The 25,269-nt window shown below is 32.9% G+C and overlaps 1 protein-coding gene and 2 long non-coding RNA genes across 3 annotated transcripts in view; 1 reads left to right on the top strand and 2 right to left on the bottom strand.

Annotated features, from left to right (window-relative positions):
* The window catches only part of LOC134808478 (uncharacterized), a 158,461-nt gene that overhangs the window by 114,870 nt on the left and 18,322 nt on the right, over window positions 1–25,269 (bottom strand). The gene's annotated exons all lie outside the window — the stretch shown is intronic.
* LOC107969588 (uncharacterized) overlaps window positions 1–25,269 on the bottom strand; it is a 38,128-nt gene that overhangs the window by 599 nt on the left and 12,260 nt on the right. The gene's annotated exons all lie outside the window — the stretch shown is intronic.
* RGS21 (regulator of G protein signaling 21) lies at window positions 2,401–21,954 on the top strand. Its single transcript, XM_063789447.1, has 4 exons — window positions 2,401–2,475; window positions 3,138–3,219; window positions 7,856–8,022; window positions 21,751–21,954. Exons 1-4 carry the CDS (start codon window positions 2,401–2,403, stop codon window positions 21,952–21,954), a joined length of 528 nt encoding a protein of 175 aa, XP_063645517.1.

Here is a 25,269-nt window from a genome sequence, read left to right as displayed (position 1 = left end):
ACAATTTTAACTATTATTTAGAGGAAATATAGTATTTCTATGAAATATGATAAATCTCTATTGCAGGAAAAAAACACTTTTTAGGTAGTTATTATAAATGTTCAAAAACATGAATAAAGTACAAATATATATGTATTAACTCATCCATTTAAGAAGTATGAAATAACTTGGGTTAAAGCAGACACACTTGTGTTTCAATTCTAACTCTGCCATTACTGTCTGTGGAATATTGCACTACTTATTTGTATCTCTGAGCCTCTTTACTCATTGGTAATATTGGAATAAAACAGACTGTTATTTTCAAGATTAAATGAAGTCTATGATATGCGTAGCACAATGTGGTATGCATTGTAAACATCCAATACATAGTTGTGCATTTTAGTGCTATTATAAATATTGTATTTCAGTTTATTCATAGATACCATCAATTTGCTCTTTCACAGAATTACAAGAAACTCCAAAATTTACAAATTTAACTGGCAACAAACAAGCATTACTCCTTAAAATAGCTACACTTCACCTAATTTCTGAAAAGTAAATGCTATGTTACCTCCAACTCTTTCAACATCTCAGATAGTCAAAATTTAACCTTCTGGATAAGAAATAGGCTATAAAGGAATGAGCTGAGGGTATTCCAGGCATTGCTACACACCAGCAGAGGTACTCCTTCAGAGCCGATGGGCAATTTTTTTCTCCTTAAAACAATGTCAGCATTTTGTGGACCTTGATTAATACTAGGATATACCCATATAACTAATTCTATTATCCATAGTATTCCATGTCTATATCTATAAAATATCTGTAACATTTTAGCATCCCTCTGTAATTCAAAACATTAGGAATTTTTCTTTTATCCTTGGTTCTACACCATCTCCCACACTTTGCTTTCTTTTACTGTTTCTCTACATTAATGAAGATGATACAAATAGCTATTATTTATGTAAACACCTTCATTCTATAAATACTCCTTTATATCCAAAAAGATCTTCATGAAATATGCCTTTTTGCTTTTGGATTAAGTAAAACCTGTCTGTCCTTAAAGGACACTGCCTTCTAGAATGGATGTCAGCTATTCTCTCCAACCTCACATACCTCAGAGTTGAGAATGAGGTCCATGATGATTCAGGGACGTTTTCACATTATTTTTCATCTTCTCTTGCCCAGAACACTCTATGTCTTTGAAGCTAATACAATTTAGCTACACTTTTCAATACTTTTTATCACTGTAATTTATCAGCATCTTGAAGGCCATTTACCCTCTTCCATTGAAGGCTTTAATATGTGTCAATATTTGGGGTTTGGTCATCCATTATTTATTTGTTAATATGTTCAATATTTCATAGACCAGGCACACTGTTCTTGGTGCTAGAAAATAACATTTAGTCCTGTCATCAGATGACTTACATACTAATGGGAATATAAATGTTCATCTTTGAATGAATTTGTCTAGATTTTATTTTTCAGTTTTTCCTGGCTGCCTGTTCCTCATTCAAAATGGGCATTCTGCATGGCCAGGTTCCTCTCTATCCTATTCATTAGCATATGTTCCACAGGTCTAAGTAGCTTTAATTTGAATACCCTGCTAGCAACCAAATTTTAGTATACAAACAGGAATATTTTTAAGCATGTGTATTTTAAATGATCGTATAACTTTAGAATTCCTACAAGTTCTAATATTTGAGTTATATGAAATATAACATAAGCTTATTTGAGTAACAGGTTATAGAGTACACGAAATCTCTTCAATGTAAAATTAAATCTAGCATTGTGTCTCAACCTCCATTTATGAAAGACAGAAACTGAACAACCCAATTTTTGTGTCTATTTGAATGAAAAAAAAAACACCATTTCCAAATGGTTTCACAGGTAATCTGTGTCCCCAAGATTTAGTAAGTCAAGGAAGAAAGCAAAGTCAGCTGCCTACAACAGGAGAAGGAAATTTTAGATTGGAAATGTGAGTAATGGAAAATAGTAAAATGAATTCTTAGCTACAGTGTCCTCTCTATGTGTCCTTAATGAGGATGACCATTATTAACTGAAGATGCAACTACAACTGCATCAGTAGAGGAAGTACAATCAATCCTAGCAAAAACTATAAAAACTGCAGCAAATTACAGGAAGTAATACAAAAGCATAGGAATCACTTCACACTAGTATGTTTAAGATTAGTTATCTTGCCGTGCAAATACAAAAGTTTTATAAGAATTGCGATATATGAGTTTTTCTCTATTTTATTATTGGTAATTTCAATACAAACTTTAAATTGGACCCTCTCTTTCCATAACTAAGTCATTTGCACATCACAGCTACATAATCCAACGTGGTTTTATTTCTGGGCAGCAGATGCTTTCTATGAATAGGGGCTTATTTCATCAGGATCTTTGTTTATTAAGAGGAGTAATGTATGATATATTTGCATCTCAGAAAGTTTATATCTTAAACCTGATTTATGATTTCTACATCACATCCCCAAAAGTAACCTTCTTCAGAAGACTTAAGTCTATAAATTTTTGACTGCTTTGGAAAAGATATTACTCTGTCTTGACAGATTCCTAGATTTAAATAAATCAGCTCAGAACTAGAAGTATACCAGTCTAAAGAGAAATAAAGGCTGCCTCAGAGTAGGTAAAGACGTTTTGAAATATTACGAACGAAATGTTTTCAAGTTCATCACATGCTAGAAATTCTTAAAACTTTTTTGAACTCTTTTGAGATGCATAACTATGACATAATCTTTACACTATAAAAATTTAGAAAATAGCTTATTCATCACCATTGCTATCATAACTTTTTGGCTAGAGTAATGTCACATAAATTAACAAATAATATACTCATAGTTGAAAAGAAATTCACCATTGATCCACAGAACCGATATCTTTTATGCCTTTATTAGAATTTAAGAAGCCTCAAATATTCTTAAGACTGTCAGCTAGATTAATAAATAATTTGCTGATGTCAAATTACATCCCACTTTATGTCACTATAGCTAACTACTGTAAATAGCATTGTATAATTTTTTGACATTTGGCTGTTTGATTAACAGCATGAAGTTCATTTGAATGATGTAACTCAAAATACATGTAACTCGAATATTACTATTGGTTAAAGAAGAAAAAGATCACAATGCTATTGTCAAGGTTAGATGCTGTTTCTACAGGTCACCAACTGCGGAAACAATGACATGGTCTGAAAATATGGACACACTTTTAGCCAACCAAGGTAAGATCTAACTAATAATAGGCTTAAAATACAATAATTAAATATAAATTATTAAATTCTGAAAGTTGGTAATGTATCATAAAGTATGAGTTTAATCAACGAAGTATAAAATTATTAATAATCATAAATTCATAAAAATCCAAAATCTAAATAGAATCAGGTTGGGGCTAAAATAAGTTTATAGGAACTCTGTACATTAAAACAAAAGGAAAATTCAATCTAGCAAGTGAAATTTTCCATTGCCTTAGACTCACTTTAACATTTTTTATTATTTTTTATTTTAATACAGAGTCTCTCTCTCTATCAGGCTGGAGTGCAGTGGCATGATCTCAGCTCACTGCAAACTCCACCTTCTGGGTTCAAGCAATTTTCCTGACTCAGCCTCCTGAGTAGCTGAGATTACAGACATGCACCACCATACCCAGCTAATTTTTGTATTTTTAGTAGAGACAGGGTTTCACCATGTTGGCCAGGCTGGTATCAAACTCCTGACCTCAGGTGATCCACCCACCTCAGCATCCCAAAGTGCTGGGATTCAATTCAGGTGTGAGCCACTGCGCCAGCCCTAGGCTCGCTGTGTGTGTGTGTGTGTGTGTGTGTATACACACATACACATACATATATATATACATTTTTTTTTTTTGAGACGGAGTCTTGCTTTACCACCCAGACTGGAGTGTAGAGTGTAGTGGTGTGATCTCTGCTCACTGCAACCTCTGCCTCCCGGGTTCAAGGGATTCTCCTGCCTCAGCCTCCTGAGGAGCTGGGACTACGGGAGCATGCCACGACACCAAGCTAATATGTGTATTTTTAGTAGAGACAGGTGTTCGCCACGTTGGCCAGGCTGGTCTCAAACTTCTGACCCCAGATGATCTGCCTGCCTTGACCTCCCAAAGTGCTAGGATTACAGGCATGAGCCACTGCGCCCAGCTGGCCCACTATAATTTGATCACGACTGCCTTTGGTACAAGTTGAAAGAAACATACAAACTGTTGAAAATTTTGAAAATTTAAATAAATCACTTGTTTCACATGTACTGTTGGTCAAAATAAAAAATATTTTAAAGTACTTTATATCAACTGTGTTATTCTCACTTTCAGTGAATATGAAAACATATTTAAATGTATATGTGTGTATTAATATGTATATGTGTGAATATGTATTTATAATTGATAGAATGGTTCAGTAAGGCAATTTTGGCCAATTATAAATAAAACATCCTAGTCTTTAATAAAATATCTTAGTCAACACAACTTACATACAAAATAATCATTTACAAAGGTATAACTTCTGTTTGTGTTATAAATAATCTGCAATTCTATCTCATCTGAAAGAGGAAAAATGACACTTTGAAACACAGAGAGAAAATGTTTACAATATAATATTATTTGTATAAATCAAATGGCATTTTATTTTAAATGCATAAAGAATAAAAATTAGAATATTAGAAAAATATAAAACACAATAGAGCTGAATTCACAGCTGCTTATTTATGTATAAAGTTAGAATGACTTAGATGAATTTAGATACTATAAACATATTATTTCTAAATGACTAATTTTTAAAGTATAAACATCAAAGGATCCACATAACTTCCAGAATCCACCTAAGGGCATACATTAAAGAGATGTGAATATGGAATTGCTATTTATTAAGTGTTAAATGGTGTATTTCCTTTCTCCTTAAGTGTATAAGCAATGGGACAGATCAAGTTTGCTAAAAGGCTTACTGAATTATCTCTCTGTGTGTTGTGACTCAGAAGGCTCCAGAGTGGTGGAAGTCCATACAACAGTACTATAGAGGAGAGGCCGGAAGGGTGAGATGAAGGCAAACTCATTCCTCTGCATACCCTCTGGGATTTTATATTTCATGCCCACATGAAATAGAAAAGTCATATACATCCGAACAGTTGTTTGGTTTGCTTTTCATAATACCAGAGAAATGGCAATAGTATGAATGCTTTTTAATGCTTTAAACAGCTAAAGGACTTGCCAAATTACCTAGTTGTTTTTGTTGATTTGCAGACATACTTTGCATGTACTAAGCATAGGCATTAGCCTAGTTTTCACCCCATAATGCTGACATATTCCACTTAACGCCCTTTGTTGATGCTAACCAGTAAGCATTCCATTCTATGGAGAGTGCCCTCAGATAATAAGTTTAATTTTATGTAGCATATTACTTTAAAATCATTTGGCATCTTTTGAACATTCAAATTGTATGTATAGGAGAGTAAATCAACAAAATATCATGTTCAAGATATAGATAAGTAGCCCCAGGTTTAGTTTTTTAAGCTGTTTATTTTGTTCCATTGGGTTCTAAACCAACCTACAGGAGGAGGAAAGATACTAATTTTTAGTTGAGAGTAGCCCATCATTAAAAGTGGAGAGCAAGGGAAAATAATGATTGTATCTTGATCTCTAACTTCCCATCTCTCTGGGATGCATTTAGAAAATCCTCCTAGGGAGAAGCTCCATATGCCTTGATGATACACTATAAAATATTGCCAGGCATGAATCTACAATATTCTTTCTGTATTATTAAAGAACACTTTATTCTCTCTATAAAAATACATCTTAGCATAAACTCTGTTTAGATCTCTGAAATTTCATCATTGTTTGAACTGAATTCAAGAAAAATTTTAATTGAGTGTTACTAAGGGGATTTTTATAACCTAAATTGGTGTTACAGAAACTTCTTGAATGTATTTTTAAATGCAAGGAACGTGAAGTTAATTGAATTTTTATATAGTGCTCATATATTAACTGCATCCACACTCTCCAGTATTTCAACCAAGAATTTTAATTGGTACCTGATAACCTTTTGCAATGACTTGTTATTGCAAACTTATTTCAAATAACTTTAAAAAAAATCTGTTAAATCTATTTTAATCCAGTGTTTTTAGACACTTTAATTCTGCTCCAGGAAGTCCTTTTCTATTTTATTTCTATAAACTTCACTTTTGCATTCTGCAGGCAGCAACCCATAAACAACAGACTTAAACCTCTTTTCATTCACTTTTCTCTTATTGTTTTCTATTTCTGTAGCCAATTTTGCCTATCCCCTGCTTTTCCATAAACGTATTCCTCCTGTACTTTGGAACTTGAAGGATTAACTCTCTCCGCCTGCAGGAAAGGAGCAGCTGCTTGGAGCACATGCAAAGGGGGCCTCCCTGGCAGGTGGAGGAGAAAACCACCAACGTTTTGGAAGGCAAATTTCTCTGAGTGGAAAAAGTGCTGGCATGTTTTACTCCTCAGAGATATACATTCTCAAAAATAGAGACAGCCAGCAAAAGGGTGCAAACTGTGACACTGAATAACATGACCTAAATGTATTGGTTTAGTTTTGTCCACAGTGGGAATGTGATAATGATCTTTCTGACCTGTTGTCTAACTAGAGGCACTTACCTTCTCACATAAGCTCTGGGTATGCCAAAGAAAAATGTTTCCTGGCCCATTTTGATGAGGAAAATAGAGAAGGAAAGGTCTAAACAAGTGGTCACAATATCAAATATCTTTAGGAGCAAGGGATATAACTGTAAATTTGACTGAAAGTAAGATAAGGGAAAGAAGTGAGACTCATGGAAATCACCGACTGCAAGCCCTGTGTGTTGTTATTACATTTAAAAGAGCATATCATGATGAAGTGAAAGTAAACATGCCTGTGAATAAGTGAGTCCATTGCAGTTTCGGATCTAAAGTTTCTGGAGAAGTACATGCTAAGGATAATACCTGGGAGGAGGAGGAAAACACTGTAAACAGGTACTACAAGGGAGAATGGGAAGCATCAATGTTTTCCTTAAGGCAACATCGGAGAAAAACCCTATGTATTTGTATTTACCTTATGGAATTAAAGTTGCTTATCGCCACATAAAGGGGAGAAGCATTCACATCAAATATGTTGCCAGTTACTTTCTTGGTTTTGAGATCGAGTTGGCCTATATATTTATCCAAAACTAATAAATGCTAGCTCTTCCTTCTTTGCTTTAAGCCCAAACCAATACAATTTAACACTTTAGCATCAGACTTTGTTTCTGCACCAACTTACAGCAACAAAGATATTCTTACCCTGAATTGAGTATAACATAATTAATTTGACCTGAGCGTAGTGCAATAAATCTTAAAAGCAAAATCCGTGGGGCTTCCTGTGAAGTAACTACCATCAAGATCTCCTAAACATAACTTCTAGATTTCTCAAATACAGAAAGAAAAAAGTACAGGTTTTCTTTGTTAATGAAGCTAATTGTAGAAATATATATGCTATATATATAACATATATATAACACATATAATATATATGCTATATATAGCATATATAATGCATATAATATATATGCTATATAGCATATATAACACATATATAACATATATAATATACATAACACACATATAGCACATATATAACATATATGTGCTATATATGTGTTATATATATGCTCTATATATATGTTAACAATTACTGATTGAAAATAAAGTTTTCTAGAGTTAGCAACTAAAACATACATTACATTTGGATGCAATGATCAATATTTGCCACTGAATATCCAGTAAATGCTCATAATATACAATGTACTCATTTTGGTCATATTACTACTCTGTATGCTATTATACAAAACTTTTTCTCATATATTTCATAGCTGGTCTAGATGCTTTTCGAATATTTCTAAAATCAGAGTTTAGTGAAGAAAATGTTGAGTTCTGGCTTGCCTGTGAAGACTTTAAGAAAACGAAAAATGCAGACAAAATTGCTTCCAAAGCCAAGATGATTTATTCTGAATTCATTGAAGCTGATGCACCTAAAGAGGTGAGTGAACTACCTCAGAACAGTGAAGAGTCATCCTGTAGCAGATCTGCTCCCAATTAGAAGACCTTAAATCCATCTAAAAGATAATCAAATTCTCAGTATGTGTTTAAATAGAAAATGTCAGTAGATTCCAAGAGAAATTCCTTAAGATGACTCTCTTTTTTTTCATTGATTCAGTAAGTATTTTTCAACACTTATTATGGGCTAGGTATGACTAATATTTCTGTCTCTTTGGAACAATACTCAGGCCCTTGAAAAATAACGTCTAATATCTCAAACAGCGCTAAAATCAACCCAATATAAATCCTACTTCAAAATGCTGTTGAATTTCCAGTGTAGTTTCTTGTTTTTATTTTGCTAAACTAGGAATTAGACAAAGTCAATATGGATAGCATTCTTGAATATTTAAAAACAAAGTAATGTGTGGGGATTAATTGAAACAAATTAATATGTTGCTTGCCTTTATTTCTTTGATGGTAAAATTGAGCCAAAGATGTGGGGCTCTGTATCAAGTGATCAGGACTCACCTGTGCTGCTTAAAGATCAGGAAACTAGAAAGAGCCTTGGGGAGAAACCTGCAATGACTCTGATAATAGCCCCCCAAACGTGTTTTATATGTGGAATATCTCATTTGTAGTTGATTTAATTTCCAGAGCCAAAACCATAATCATCTTCAAATCATTTTAAAATTTTAACTGTAAAGTTTAAGCAATTTACATTTGTAAACTGCTTTGGATTTCTTGCTGAATATATTACATAAACAAAGAGCGTTAATGTATAAGTAACCTACAAACAGGAAGCTCCATTAAACTACTAGTACCAAACCAACTACTATTACCAATCATCTTTCATACAGAGGTGAAATGCTGACATCTTTATAAGTGACAGTTACTATGTATTCTGATCCAAAACGAGGATTCATGGTATGAGAGGATGGTTGTACTTATAGGAAAAAAAGATAGACTAGATGAAATGCAAACACTTTCAGAAAATATGAGACATAAAGTTAGTTACCATATTACTAATAGTTCAAGTTTTAGATAGACATTAATTACTGCAGCATATATTAGTCTAGTATAACATTAATAGTCACGTGAACCACTGAAGCATGGCCTGGAATTCATGGGGATGGAAAAAGCACTTTAACTCCTGTAGAGCTATTTCAACATTTATTTCCAAGTCATCATCTAAGAATCAATAAATAATTCTGGAAAATTGAAAATGTTGCATGTAAGATTTGTAAGGTTGATTGATGTGTCATTTTGCTTTGAAATTAACCCTAAAGATATCCTACTCATTGTTATATTGGTCTGAAAGTCATATTTTTTCCTCCTTTATGAATTCATCTAATTAATAGTAGTTGCTTTAGGATAATATTTTGAAACATTGTGTGTGAAAAATCTTCTAACACAAAATGTCATCTTTTAATTATAGCTGAATTTAAGGTTATAATACATAATAAACCATCAATTTTGATAAAATAGTTTTATTTATTTTCCTAACCTTTTCTTCCAAAATTAATTTATACTGTAATAATTTAACTAAATAGTGTAGCTATTATTTTGGGATATAAAACTTCACAGCTTTTTATAGATTGTACATCTAATTAATTTTGATAAAACAAAATATAATTAAATTGATGGCTGCATTCCAAGTAATAAATTATAGTATTTCCTTGAAGTGTCTCTAAAAATGCTATTAGATATTACCAAATTAACTGAAAATATGCAAGTATAAATATATATACCCTATGTTTATATATACATATATATATGAAATACTTATTCTGTTTCCTATCATTTTCTATTAGTTGTTTCCTATTCAAATTACTAAAGGAAGTTTGCTTGTTATATATTACACCAATTGCAATCTTCAAGGTATTTCTCTATAGTTCATCAGTTATGTGTTATAGTGATACTATTAGTATGTTTATTCATTAAACTGATTTTTTGAGTATCTGTTCCCACAGTGAAGTTACCGAGTGAAAGAAGAGACTGACACATAATAAAACTAGTCAAATACACAATAGGTGATATAATAATAAAGCTTCATTTAAAGTTCATTATTAGCACGGTAGGAAAGAGTGATTTAATCTACCTGGAGAGTTAAAGTTAGATTTGCGGTGTGGTTCACACATGAAAAATGAGTCATATTTTATGAAAAGAACGAATGAAGAAACACTATTCCAGCACTGAGAGCACCATTGTATAAAGCTCCCTAGCATTTTCCAGAAATTGCAGGCATATTGATATTGCTAATGTGAGTAGAGGACTTGGGGATGAGGTTGGATAGGTAGGCAGCAGTGGAGATAAAGAAATGATGGAATGTATTCTAGATATACTCAGTAGGCAGACTTGACAAGACTCGGTGACATATTTGAGATGGTTGGAAAATATGATTTGCACAAGTGGAAAATTAAATCAAGAATGAGATGTATATGAGGATATTCTCAGTTTTTCTATATTCTATATTACTCTGTAGTTATATAACAGACTCTTATAAAGAATCTAAATTATAACCAGTTTCCTTGGTAAAATAAAGAACAACAAGGTCATGTTACTCATATGCCTATTATATCCCATTTACTTTCTTTTCAAAGTTTTATATCTTTATTTCACCTATTTCATTGCTAACATGACTTAATAATTATTTACTGATGCAATTGGGCAATTTACAATTAAACTATATGAAACTTACTAAATTATCCCTGACTATAAATTGACATTACTAATGGGTATCAGTTTCCTACTCTAATAGGAAAGACTATATATTGAACTTTCAGGTCTCTATGAGAGATGATAATTTCAGCTGGATTTTATGTCCTCTCCTTTAAAGTGTTACATTCTCTCTGGTTCCCAAATTAACAGGGTGTTAGTATGATGTAGCAGAAAAACTAAAGTTTGGAGCTATCTAGACCTGGGTTCAAATCCTGATCCCTCACTTGTGTAATTCTGTCATAAGCTATTTATCTCTCTGCCTCAGTTTCCTCATCTGAAAAAGTATAATGATACATTTACATACGAAAAACGAGAATGATACATGAGATAGTGTGTCTAGGGTTTACATCATGCAGAACGGTTTTTAAGGAATGTTAATTCCTTTCTTTCTTTAAACAAGTCACGATAAGTGCTATTGAAACTAACTATTGAAACAACCCTTAGCTTATTTCTAAGAACATATGTAGATAAACAATGTTAAGACTTGAGAGAAGTGGAAATGTGAACACTTATTATAAAAATGGGTTTGCAAATTGCCAGGTCCAAATAAAAACAGTTGCTCATTGAGTAAATTTTACCTAGATGGCTTCAGGAGAAAATATAACAGAAAAAAAAAATGACCCAAGTATTTTGACTAAGTGACTTGAAAATAAGAAAATTATTAGAGAAATAGATATTTTTAAAGTATCTCTACTTTGTACATACTAATAATGTGGGAGTGGCAAAGAAAAAAATTCTTAAACTTGTACTTATTTTTGCTTCAGCTTGGATTGCTAATTTCAGATTATTGAATTTTCAAGAAAATATTACTTAACTTTGAGAAAATAATATTTGAAAAATATTAATAATATTTTCATATTCAGCTAAGAAATTAACATATTTAAAATATATATTATATTTATGTCATCATTCCTCTATATTGAAAAGAAAGTCATAGAGGATGAAAAATATGTCATTAAAGAGAAATTTTTAATGTTGATTGTCATTCTATGAAATTAGAATTATAGTATCAAATCATATCATGGTGTAACATTTAAAAATTATATAAATTCAATTTCACACTGTCAACAATCCAGGAAAAAACACATTGGTAGTTTTTTAAGTCAAAAAACAGCAGAAAATGTTTAATTCTTTAATGTATCTACCAAATGTGAGGACACTGTATCTCATAAAACAAAGAAGAAATTATAGTCATAAACGAGAGTACATCTTCACGGGTCTGTGCAGGACATTTTTTAATATTTGTGTTTGGCTTCTTACTTTTATTTGTGATGCAGCACAATGTTGCTTATTGAGTCACATTATCTTTCACATCAATAAATGTTTTTTATTCTGTGCCTAGTCACATCCTTATAAGATAAAATCCCTCCATGGAAGAGCAGCTCAGTTTAGGCAGGAAAACAGATAATAAACACGTAAGTATAACACAATGTGTTGCTGTGTTAGGCAGCTCTCGATAACGAAATGTAAGAAAATAAATAGAAACTTTAGTTTGACTCTAAAGAACTTTTCAATATAGTTGGGTTAAAAAATAAAGTGTATAGAACTAGAGAAAATGGCAAAGCAACAAATGATTAAGTGCAAAACAAAGATGAAATTATTTTTATGCTACCTGGAAGGATATGATGATTAAATACCAGTAAGACAGCAGCATATTGAGATAAGACCTTCATTATAAATAAGGATAGTTTTAAACTGAGTCTTGGGGGAAGAAACAGATATATGAGTTGTTGACAGAGAAAAGCCCATGAAAATAGGCATCTAGAAGCATTTTATCCTATTACTGTGATGCCAATTTGTAATCTGCATTTTATATTCGTATTTTTTCCTTGCATTTTTAAATACCACTTCCTCTATATGTTGATGTTATTTTGAGTAGCTTATTTCTGCCCTACTAGTGACTGTTAGCCAACAGTGCTCCCCCAACTACAGAATCATCTCTGGATATAATGTGCTTGCTTATTTGTTAATTTTCTAGGTTTTTGTTCATTAATCAATACTTGAATACTTACTATCTGCTAAGCATTATGCTGGTGCAACTAAGAAAAAGACAGTCATGGTCCCTGAGTAGATCCTTCCCCATACTCTGGTAGAAAGACACCACATAAAAAATAATAATTATAATAAACTTCCATGAGTGTCCTAACAAGGAAATATAAGGTGAGATGGTAGTTTGCAACAGGAAAATCCAAGTCTAGAGGATCAGGGAATGTATTTCGAAGAAGTAACTGGTAAGCTTTGACCAGAAATTTGACTATAGAGGGAAACAAGACAAGATGGGAAGAGAGAAGGATAGGAGAGGAAGAGGAAGAAGAGCCAAGCAAAGGACTAGCCAGTGCCTAGAAGACTGGTCCAGCAGTGAAAGAAGCCTAGTATTGTGTGTGTTCAAGTATAAATTGAGGTTAACTGCACCTTCTGGATCCCAATGATTTCCACATTTTTATTCATTCCTTCTTAAAGAGCTCTCCTTCAAAAGAAGAAAGGGAGACACAGAAAGAGGCAGGGAGAGAGAAAGAGAAAAGGAGAGCTAAAGAAACTATAATATCTGTACAGAGATTTTACATGGATTATCTCATTTGGTCATCACGTTCACTCTCTTAGGGAAGTATTACATTCATTCACATTTTAAGGTGAAAAACTGAGGCTTAGAGATAAAATGATGAGCCCTGCAGTCATTAAGATCCATGGAGAGGGAGGTCTTCAGCCCATACTTTTAAGTTTCAAATTTCTTCCCCTAGATCTACCACTAATTTGAAGTGTTTATGACATAGCCTGGGATACTTGATGTTTATGATAAAAGCAGAAGCATAAAATTATCTAGTCACATACAATATATCTTCCTATCAACAGTTTTATTTCTCTTCTCATATTCTCTCTAATTTGTGTAATTTCTTAGACTATGAAGCCTAGATTCAAATATGACATTAGAAGGAAAAAAGTGTCAGAAGAATTTCTTCTAATAATCTGCAGAATCATTCTGTGCTTCAAAAAATAATTTCTGCATTTCAACTCAAAAACAAAAGGCTCAGGTGTTCTTTACACTTCTGTGTCTCTGTGCCACTTAAAATGATCTTAGTTTAGCATGTTGGGATTGGTGATGGAAACAGGTCAATCTGATTCCATTTCAGCTGCTCCAGTGTAGCTGTAGCTTTTGTATATCTATTTTTAGCCATCCGTACACGTTATGATTTCATATGTGTCATCTCCTTTATCACCACAGAAATCGGAGAAGCATCTGGTTTCTATTCAGTTCTATCTTTGCTTTGACTACTTGTCTAATTAATCAGGATGGTTTTGAATTATATTTCTCTCATTTCTCTTTCCCAATTTAAGGTGTTAATCTTACCTCCCACCTTGTATCATCTATTTCTGCCTCCAAAGCCAATGACAACAAAAGGATACAGTCTTATGCAGGGATGAATTCCTTCTAGATGTTACAAACTTTGTTGTATTCAACTTTAATAGCCACCTTTGAGAATATATTTTAGGATATTCATTTGCTTTTAATGATGCCAAAATGAAGTAATACTTGAGGTGTTAGTGGTGATTAAAAGAATTAGGTAACCAAAAATATGATTATAGATGGCCTTAATTTGAATAGTAATTTTTAAGCTCGGCTGTGAATGAGGTCTAAGATGCTGCCGGCTCCATTTTTGTAAGGCGTTTTACTTATGCATGCACACACCCTTTGCATAATGACAGTCTCCTGCTACACTATACATTCTAAATGAGGAAAGGCTATCTAATTTGAATGTGAGAGCACAGTTGAAAACTTTTCATTCAAATTATGTAAAAATACATAAAGCACAGATTACGGTCACAAGAGAGCCAACAGGTACACTTTAAAATGTATTCTTTCTGCTAAAGTAATTTATTGAAAGCCAAAAGAATTTAAGACTGCTGGTGTAGAGAAAATAAATTTGGTTTGCATTGCTTTCAGTTAACAAAAATCACATGCGTATTAAAATATCCTGGGTCTTCATAATAAAATTGTTTTACACAACTACCTGAAACATCATTCACAAAGCAGTCATTTTAATGCAATGGATTGTTGTCAATGTCAGTTGTGTCAAGACCTTTTCAAAACTGACAGGATTTAAAAGCCTCTAAATGGTTGTGATGGCATCTCAGCTGTCATTTTCTAAGAACCACAATCCTGTGTCTTGTTTTCCAAGATTGGCAGGGTAGTGGTTTCAGAAATCTAAGATAATTTATGACCTTTTGAAAAATAAGCAAATAAAATATTATGTTTCACAAACATAATATTGAAAGTCATTGAAACCAAAGGGTATCCATACAAACAATACAAGTAGCTATTTATGTCAGTAAATAAAATACATGTGGCACTGTTTTTTTTTTGGTTAATTGATATAATGTTCAGCCCACACTCTGCAGTTCATAGTTTGAGATGCTCAGCGAAGTCTAAGCTTCTCTGTAGCTTCCAAGCAACTCAGGAGTGCCTTCAACATGCAAATGGCAAGTATGAGTTTCTAGAGTGTCACCTCCTGATGGAGTCCCACCTTCAGTATACTTTAAACTCAATATTTCATCTGTCTTACTTTTAGAGATAGAACTGTATCCAAGTATCTTCTGGTAGAATACAAACAAAAATCACATTTGAGAGGAGTGCCAAGTTGGGAGTGCAGTTCACAGACATGTCCCAAGGAGTGACTCTATTAAAGGAAGAAATATGTATCTATGTGTATGTATATATATGTTTATATGTGTGTGTGTATATATATATATATATTCCTGTTTACCAGTCCATGTGCAAGTCTCCTCTTTAATATTTCAGAGTTATATATAGAGAGACAGTTATATATAACTCTATATGTAACTCTCTCTCTCTCTCTATATATATATATACACATAGTAAGTTATATATATTATTTAGTAAGATATATATATCTATCTTACTAAAATTTCAAGGGAGTTGAAAAGGAAAGATAAGGCACTCTTGATAGCATAGTTCCATACATCACCAGAATTGACTTCTAGGGGCATTTAACAAAACATATGACTCCCTCTTAATGGAAATATCTTAAATTGGCTTCTAGGACTGGATTTCTTTCTCCCCTACTGATTGCCCTTTCACCATTTCTTTTCCTGTTCCTACTCATAATCCAAAATGTATTATAATGAGAAGAGACACTCCTCATCTATTTTCTGCTTCCACTCACTCTCCTGATGATCTCTTCTAGTTCTATGGCTTTTAAAGGGAATCTCAAACTTAACAAATTTAAATCTGAGTCCTGATTTCCTGCCCAAAGCTTTCTCCAACCCAAGTTCTCTCTATCTCTGTTAATAACTACTCTGTTCTTCCACTATTCTGGCTAAATAATTTGTAGTCATCCCTTGGTTCTTCTCTTTCTCATATACCCTATATTCAATCCATCAGCATTTTCTGTCATCTCTTTCTTTAGACTATTTCTAATATCCAGCTATTCTTAAAAAGATGTTCTCCCTTGCCCTAGCTCATAACTATTCAATCACAAGTCCCATTCATTCTACTTTCTGAATAGCTTTGAAATCTATGCACTTCCCTTTATTCTCTGTGATGTTGCCAAACCTAATTCACCATCAATTGTCCTCCTGATCTCCTGGTGTGGTATCCTAATTTTTCTTTCCTTCACCCACAGCCAGCTATTACACCACATGGGAGCCAGCGATGCTTTTTCAAACATGTGGTTACATTAGTCCCTGACTTAAAATTCTCCTCATTGGCCTCAGAATAAGTAAAGAAGTCCTTAACAAGATCTATAATGTCCTACATGGTTTGGCACCTTTATGCCTTTTGTGATTTATCTTTCTTCTCAAAACCCACAGGGCTTCTTCCAGTTTACCATTCCATGTGCAAGTCTCCTTTTTAATATTTCATAGTCATAATACTACTTGAAAAACCAGCTTAAAATTTCATTTCCTTCAGAAAGCTTTTCCTTAGGGAAGCAATTTTTTTCTTTTGGGTTACTTTTTCAAAATCTGATTTCTTGATTGACTTTTTACCTTAATCATCTTTTATCTTCAAATCCTAGCACAGTTCCTAAGCACCTACTCCATAAATACTCCAAATAAATAAATTGAAAAAATTACTAAAAATAAAGTAGATAGCTTTCCAAAATATGTTAAGACTCTCCCCTCCGCCACCAAAAGAGGATAATATTATCCATCTTATATGGGTGTGTGATATTTAGCATAAAGTAGACATATGAAGACTTAGCACATCAGTACTAATGTTTAATTAAAATAACATATTATTTACAGTTAAAATAATCATCTTGAAATATCCTTATGATTATTTTAGAGTTGATGTTATTGTTCAAAATACTTTGCCATGGGAGAAGACAAAATCACTAAGGAAAAAGTCTAGAAAGAAAAGACTTGAGGCAGAACTTGGAGAATATATATATGCTCTGCTTATATTTTTCAAAGACCTGTGGAGAATAAAAAATTAGTAAAAGAAATAGAGAGAAGATAGTAAATTAAAGACAGCTTAATTCCACTTCATGAACTATTGAATCCATCTGTAGTGACAAATCTTTCTCTGATAATCACATTGAATATTTAACATTATCAGAAGCTTTTGCATTCAAATCTGTTTAAAAAATCAATTCCGGAATTTTATTTTCCTTTTTTTTGATGGAGTCTCGCTCTGTCGCCTAGGCTGGAGTGCAGTGACATGATCACGGCTGACTGCAACCTCCAACTCCTGGGTTCAAGCAATTCTCCTGCCTCAGCCTCCTGAGTAGCTGGGATTACAGATACCCACCACCACGCCTGGCTAATTTTTGTATTTTTAGTATAGATGGGGTTCCACCATGTTGGATCTGGCTGGTCTTTAACTCCTGGCTTCAGGTGATCCGCCCACCTTAGCCTCCCAAAGAGCTGGGATTACAGGCATGAGCCACCATGCCCGGCCAATTTTCTGGAGATTTTTAAACCAAAATTGAATATAATAAAAAGGAAATTATAGTGACTTTCTTTCTGTGAACAAGGAAGGCTTCTCAGAGGATATTCAACTTAAGGTAAATGATAAAGGTGGAAGACAATCTGTACAGGATATAATTATGAGGGCAAAAGGAATTTTAGATGGTGGAACAGTGTAAACAAAAGTTTTAGGTAAAATATTCACTTTGGGAACAGAGAGTAGTCCAGTTTATGTATATCAATAGGAAAAAGTAGAAGTTGATTTCAAAATAACATATTAAAGTCAGGGTGTGAAGAATCTCAAATGCCACAGTGAGATGTTTAACTTTTATGTTATAGAAAATAATGGGTTTTCAGCTGAATTTTTATATGATAAAAGTTATATTGTGGTAAAACTGATTTAGTAATATTATTTATTGTGTTCAGAAGGGAAAGATACTGTAAAAAGAGGTATCAGATAAATGATAAATTCCATAACTTAGGGAAAATGTTGGTTATAAAGCCCTAAGCTGGAAAAATAAGAGTGAGAATGAAAAAGACCATTGTGAAATTAGAAAATAAAAAAGAGAATTTACACGCATATGTGCATGTGCACACGCACAAACACACAACATAAGTGATCAGAGAAAATACAGGTGTCAGAGACAATTCCTATGTTTCTAGCTTGAACAACTTTAAGAAATATAATTACATTTACACGAACATGGAGGTGTGATGTTTTGTCACTGACATTAAGCTGAATTGCCAAGACACAGCTTTAAAAGACTACTGATGATCTCCTGAGAACAGTAAACCTGCTCATCACTTAGCTACCAATTGCTGATGCTGGCAGTTCCTTGGTAGGAAAATAGGCAAATCAGAAAAATGACGAGCATAAGTCAGAAGTACAAGGTTAATATATTTCAGTAATAATATTAATCAGCATTATTATGTTGAAATTGAAGCGTTCTCTCTAAAATTTAAACATGATTTTGAACAAGTATAGAACCATTTTTTCACTGCTTATACATGTATTTATTGAGTTCTTACAGTGTGCAAGGCATACTAAAGGATGTTCAAAATGTAAATATCATCTTAGCAATGCAAAATCCCTTAACAGATCAGAAAGAAAAAAAAATCCACACATAAACTTCAATGCTAGGTGTTAGTTAAATTTAAAGACAAAAAGACTTGTGAAAGACTTAGGATAAAAGGAGTGACTTTCAGTTTGATTGAGATATTATGAGAAATGTTTAAAACTAAAAATATACAAGAAATGTAAGTGGAATTGTCTAGCTTGATGGGAATACAGGGCACACATAAAAGAGAAGAAATGTGTAAGTAGGTATTACATTGTAAAGGCCATGAATGCCAAAATCATGGCTTTGGACTTTTTAAGTAGGAAAAGAGGAATTATTATAGGTGTTCAGTTACAACAACAACAATAATAATAATAAGCTAGCACTGTTTGGCAGGCACACTTTGGCCATGCTGTCAGCAAAAAACTCCCTTGATGAGTGTCTAAACAGGTTAGGTTCCTCTGCTTAACCACTAGGGGAAATATAAAGTTAAACAAATCACAGATGATGCTGTTAAAGACTTAACAATATAGTTAGTTGAAGAAACAGGCTACATATATTCTCATATTCCCACAACACCAGATAAGTTTATGAAACAGACTATAGTAGATGTTTAAAAACCACTACAAGATCTTGATAATAGCCACTATTGATTCCCACTATGAGGCAGACACTGTATATGTTCATTATATAAGTTATCGTGCCACTTAACTGCACAAAACCTTTCAGTATCTTTCTATTGCTTCTAGCAGGAAAATAAGTCCTGAACACAGCACATAAGCTCTACAAGACCTGGCCTGGATCTCCTTTTACAATATTATAACAAAAATTCCTTGCTTACACCCTACACTCTGGCTCTCAAGGTGTAGTGGCTCTTTAGAATCTAATAATTTTTTTCTTGCATTAGGGACTCTGTGTTTATTTGTTTATTTTTTCTGCCCTAAGTGTTTTTCCCCAGATTCTTAGAGCACCATCTTCTTCTTATCTTTCAACTTTAAATCTAAAACATTTATTTAGTTGTTGGTTTTGTTTCCCCAAATACAGCAGCATCTTGTACATAACAGACACTCAAATTTTTTTGTGAAATAATAAATATATGGATCATCCTGCTTTAATTCTTATATCACTGGGTCAAAAACTATCAGCAGCTTAACACTGAAGAAGCAGAAACTCAGAAATATTAAGCTAACTCACCCAAGGTCACCAAAGCCGTAAGTGTTAGAGGACAGACTTGAAAAGGATCCCCAAGTGTTTCCACTGCCCTGCACCATCTTCTGGTATAATAAATGGACAACTGATTCCAGATTTTCAGGCCTTTAAGATTATTTTGGCACTTGTTCTGGAACTTTGATGAGGGACTCAAGAAGGTAATCAAAGGAAGAAAAGTGGAAGTATATTCTGGGATCATGAGTAGCTGAAGTCCCAAAGGAAAGGAAAGATCTATGAGCAAGTAGTGGCCTTTTGATGATTCTTTTCAAATTACTTTTTTTTATTATTTTCTTCCTAGAATAATAATATTAAAATAGTTTGGTATTCTTGTGTCATTTAATCCTGAAAACATTTTAAGATAGGTGCTACTACTATTCTCTTTTACACTATGGAAATTGAAAATTAAAGGAAATTATAGAAACTGCTTCACTCATGCAAACAGCAAGTAAGTAGCTGAGGAGGAATTTGATTGCAGGTGTCTGTGCCTATTGTTTAACCTCAATTTAGTGCACCATAAATTGTCATTTATAGTTCCAGACTCCAAAATTCTAACATTTTTACCATCTCCTGCATTTTTCCAAGGGACATTTAAATTCCATTTAACAAATATTTATTGATTGACTATTATGTGGTAGGTATTCTGCTAAGTGCTAGAAAATAGAATGATGAATAAGACAGATACAGAACCCGCCTATGGTGAGCTTTTAATTTTAAGATTAAAATCTCTTTTGAGGCCAGGTACGGTGGCTCATCCCTATAATCCCAGCACTGTGGGAGGCCGAGGCAGGCAGGTCATCTGAGGTCAGGAGTTCAAGACCAGCCTGGCCAACATGGTGAAACCCCGTCTCTACTACTAATAATACAAAAATTAGCCAGGCATGGTGGAGCACACCTGTAATCCCAGCTACTAGGGAGGCTAAGGCAGGAGAATCACTTGAATTTGGAAGGCAAAGGTTGCAGTGAGCCTAGATTGTGCCATTGCACTCCAGCCTGGGCGACAAGAGCAAAAGTGCGTCTCAAAAAAAAAAAAAAAAAAAAAAAAAAAAAAAAAGCTCTTTGAACTTCATGACTATTTTCAGTTTAAGTTAGATAATTTGGATATAAACTTTTCTGCTTCTCAAAATATATCCTGGAATATGTGAGGATCTTAGTATCTCCACAAGAAGGTTTGGAGCATTTTACATATTTGCAGGTGAATGGTGTGTTTCAATATAATAGATCTCCATTAGAACTCGCTGGAAATGCCTATGTGTGGTAATGATAAAGAAACAGGGAGATTATATGTAGATATATGTTCTGTGGGAGAGATGAGAATCACTAAAGAGGGGATGTTATTTGATCCATTTATCAAATAAAAAGAAACACAAATTAGAAAGAAAAGCAGTGTTGTGAGGAACAAAGGAAAATATGGAGAATGGGAATGAGTTGGTATATTCAAACCTAATAAATTCTAGAAACAGTTCTGCCTAGGAAAATTACATTTTATGTACTCAGTTCAAAGTGTTAGAAAAGAAAAGGTAGGTGAAAAAAATGTAAAGTCATAAAATATCTTGCTTGCTTTTTCACTTTGCCTTCTTTAAAATAAATCTCAAAATAAGGTTTTACCACTGTTTCCTGTCAATGCTACCCCTCTCAAGCATGGAAGAAAAATAATTAAACCAAGCATGTATTCTGCATTCTAGAAAATGAATACATGAACTTTCTGCTGTTTTGCATCAGATTTGCTTTGTGTTTAGAAAGAATTTTAAATAATATATATGTATAAACTATACATTCTTTGATTAAACTAATTCAATGATATGCAACCTTATTTTCCACAGATTAACATTGACTTCAGTACCAGAGACCTCATCTCAAAGAATATTGCTGAACCAACACTCAAATGCTTTGATGAGGCTCAGAAATTAATCTATTGTCTCATGGCCAAGGATTCTTTCCCTCGATTTCTGAAGTCAGAGATTTATAAAAAACTGGTAAATAGCCAACAGGTTCCAAATCATAAAAAATGGCTCCCTTTTTTGTGAGGAAGGTAAAAGTTAACTAATTAATCACTATACTTCAGGGCTACAAAATTTTAAATATACAAGCATGATGCATTGTCTTTTGTTTTGTTTTTAGTATTTAGAAAACATTTTTTACCCAAACAGATGAATAACGTTTTATACATCAAGCCTGAATTTCTAACTCAGTTGTTTAGAATGTATTTGCTTTACCAGCTATTTAATCTCCTACTGGGGGAGTACAAAGAAAGTTTATAGAGATACAATATAGTCTTAAACCAAAACTGAATATTCTTATTATATTATAATGTAAGGAATTATATATATCTTCACGTGGCAGAATGAAAGACTTTTGAGCATCATATACACAATTTTAAATACCATTGCTTTATTCAAAAAAATCTCACTTTTGTAAAAAGAGAATTTCTGAACCAAAATACAAGCCTTCATTTAATATATTGAACTGATTTTTCTGCCATTTCTTTCCAACTATTTCTAATAATGTGGTTATGAAAACTGCTACGCCTCTCAAATTATTTTTTTTAAATCACAGGAATGTATACGCATTTATATGTATGTCTTGAATGCACCATGGACCAAAGTTTTTCAAAATATATCACTTGGCTCAATTCAATGGCATCACATATAAAATGTGATGAGTTATGTATGAAAAGGCCTCAAGGGTGGGGAATACTGATTTTCTTATGTTAACAGAAATATAAAAGAAAGTGGAAGACTAAGGAGCATGGATAAATCCTTATAAGATGAAGTATATAGCAAGTCATAAAATTTAAGAATTTGCAACATTATCTACTCAATTGTGGGGAAGTATCTATTCACTCCTTCAGCACTGATACTTGTTTATAAAACCCAAACAATTTTTAAATGCATTTATTTTGAGATGTTCCTAAAATTGTTTCATTCTATATGTAAATATCCTGTGATAAATACGAATAATTTCATTTCAATATGAGAAGCTGTAAAGATTCAACAGATCTCCCACGTTTCCATTTTCTTTGCACAGATTTATTTATCTGCATTGATATTTCTACTTTTAGATTGTTTGAACATTAAAAAATGGAGGAAAAATAGCATGGCTTATTTTATGTTTTCACAAACTACTCATTTGATAGACAAAATCTTGTCTTCCCTTCATCATGAAAAATAAACATTTAAACATATGCAAATGGAATATTCCCTGTACATTTGCAAATTCTTTAAAAGAAGGCATAAATAGAAATTGGTTGTGAAGCATTCAATGTGCCTTAAGGTGCACTTAGTGGAAAATAGCTACACTTTTTAACATATATTGTAGAGATTCCAACCTTAATTTAGTCTCTATTTAAATGGGAAACTTCAAATTATTCTCGGAGAAGAAATAGACTTTTAAAGATAAAAGGAATCTTAGAAATTAAAATCACTTCCCACTTTTAGATATGAAAAGAAAAAAATCTCAGTTATTTCCTCAGATCACAAGGCTAGTAAGTGACCAAGCTGGTCAGAGCAGTGCTTTTCCCACGTGGGCTCCCTACTCTGACAGGACAGTGTAGTCCTCTCTCCAATTAAGAACTGTTCTGAGGTCTGGAATCTAAATTCCAACTAATCCTCAAATACCCAGACACAATCCCTTTCATCAGGTATTTCAATTTTCTCTTTACAGTCAGTTTGCAACTTCTTTCTCGTTACTATAGAGCAAGACTTTATATTTAATGATTGCCTCTCAAGTTTTCTCTAATGATGTGAAAGAAGACACAAATTAAACTTTCACTACCTAGAAACAGTAGGTGCTTGATAGTACCTAAAAAAATACGGCTGGTGTCAAAATGGCTTGTTGAAAATTGGATGTTAAATGACCTCTAATAGGATCCCAGCCAAAGACCCTCAGTAACAATACCTACCTCCTCAACTCACTCCCGCCCTAAGTGACAATTCTAGGTATTCTGATTAAATAAAAGAAAAGAAAACAATTGCAGGTTTTTGAACACTTACCAGTCAGGATTTTTAATAAAATATCAGATGTACATCTTACACACGTGGTCTCTTTCATGCCATATGTTATTTTATTTCATCAGTTATCGATGAGTAATTTTATGGATGAAATTTTAAGTAAAAAAAATTAATTTGCAAGAAATGAATAACAACATTAACATTCCTGAAAATGTGTTTAAATATTCAATGATTGTTTAATGCCATTTCCTAAAAATGTTTCTATCAACTTTAAGAAATGAGGTGCTAACATTAAAAACAATTACAAGATATTTAAATTGAAATGACCTTCATATTGTAAGATTTTTCCAAGCACAGTGCTTTCTGCTTTCTGATAGTTTCCACAGAATGTGTTTTAATGAAATTTCTGCTTGCCCTCCACTAGTCAGACCTAAAGAAGTAAAATGATATATTTCTAAGTTAATCTTACATTTTTAACAATGAATTATGGAGCTATAATCCACGAATTTATCTAAAATCCTTTTGAATTTATTTGTATTTCAAGTATTAATAATTCCATCCATAATGATTCTTTTAAGTTTATATGTAGTTTCTTATATTTGCCCAGAAAGGATCTATTTCTGCCTCAAGATATAATCAAACTTTTTTCTAATACTATATTGTAAAAATCTAAAATCTTTAGGGCATTACAAACATAATCTCGTCTCCAACTTTACCTTCCCAAATTTGCTTTTATTTCTTGGGTTTTTCTTCAGTCTGTCTATATGTAGAACTCATTCTACCCACTTTCATTGTTTTGGTTACTTTGCTCTACAGTTTTTAAAATTCTGTGTGGTGTAGCAACTATGTGTACTCAGGATATTGTTGATGAAAGCACATATTGATATAATAAAAGGAGAGAAAAAAAGTGTTTTCAGTTTCTTTTCCAATATCCCTTCTAACGAAGCTTAGTATCAACCTGGCCTTTTATACCATAGTAGCATTCTGGGCCATAATTTTGGAAAATGGTCTAGGTTTTCAATTTCAAGAAAAGTTTAGGTTCATTATCCTAGACTTGAAATTTAGATTGAACTTTCTTTTCTTTGTCTATATGGAAGATAATTAGCCAATATTCCCAATCATGTAGGCTATGCCTAACATAAATAAATAATTATTGGAAAACTTAAGAAATTTATTCTAAAAACAGAAAATTCTCCTTAAAAACAAAACCAGACAAGTTGGTCTCAGTATCGCTAGTCTCTGCACATTTATTTCCTATGTAAAAATTATATCTTTAGTTTTCACTCACACAATCCCTATATAACAGTTTCACCCCAATTATATCAAATGTGGGTCTGATTTGCTTCCCAACCACATGGCCAGGTAATTTATTTCATGGTGATGCCAATTAAT

The sequence above is a fragment of the Pan troglodytes genome, chromosome 1, assembly GCF_028858775.2.
Source record: "Pan troglodytes isolate AG18354 chromosome 1, NHGRI_mPanTro3-v2.0_pri, whole genome shotgun sequence".
In the NCBI taxonomy this organism is placed as follows: Eukaryota; Metazoa; Chordata; class Mammalia; order Primates; family Hominidae; genus Pan; species Pan troglodytes.
The sequence above is the reverse complement of the archived record's forward strand: the minus strand, read 5'-3'. Positions and strand labels throughout refer to the sequence as shown.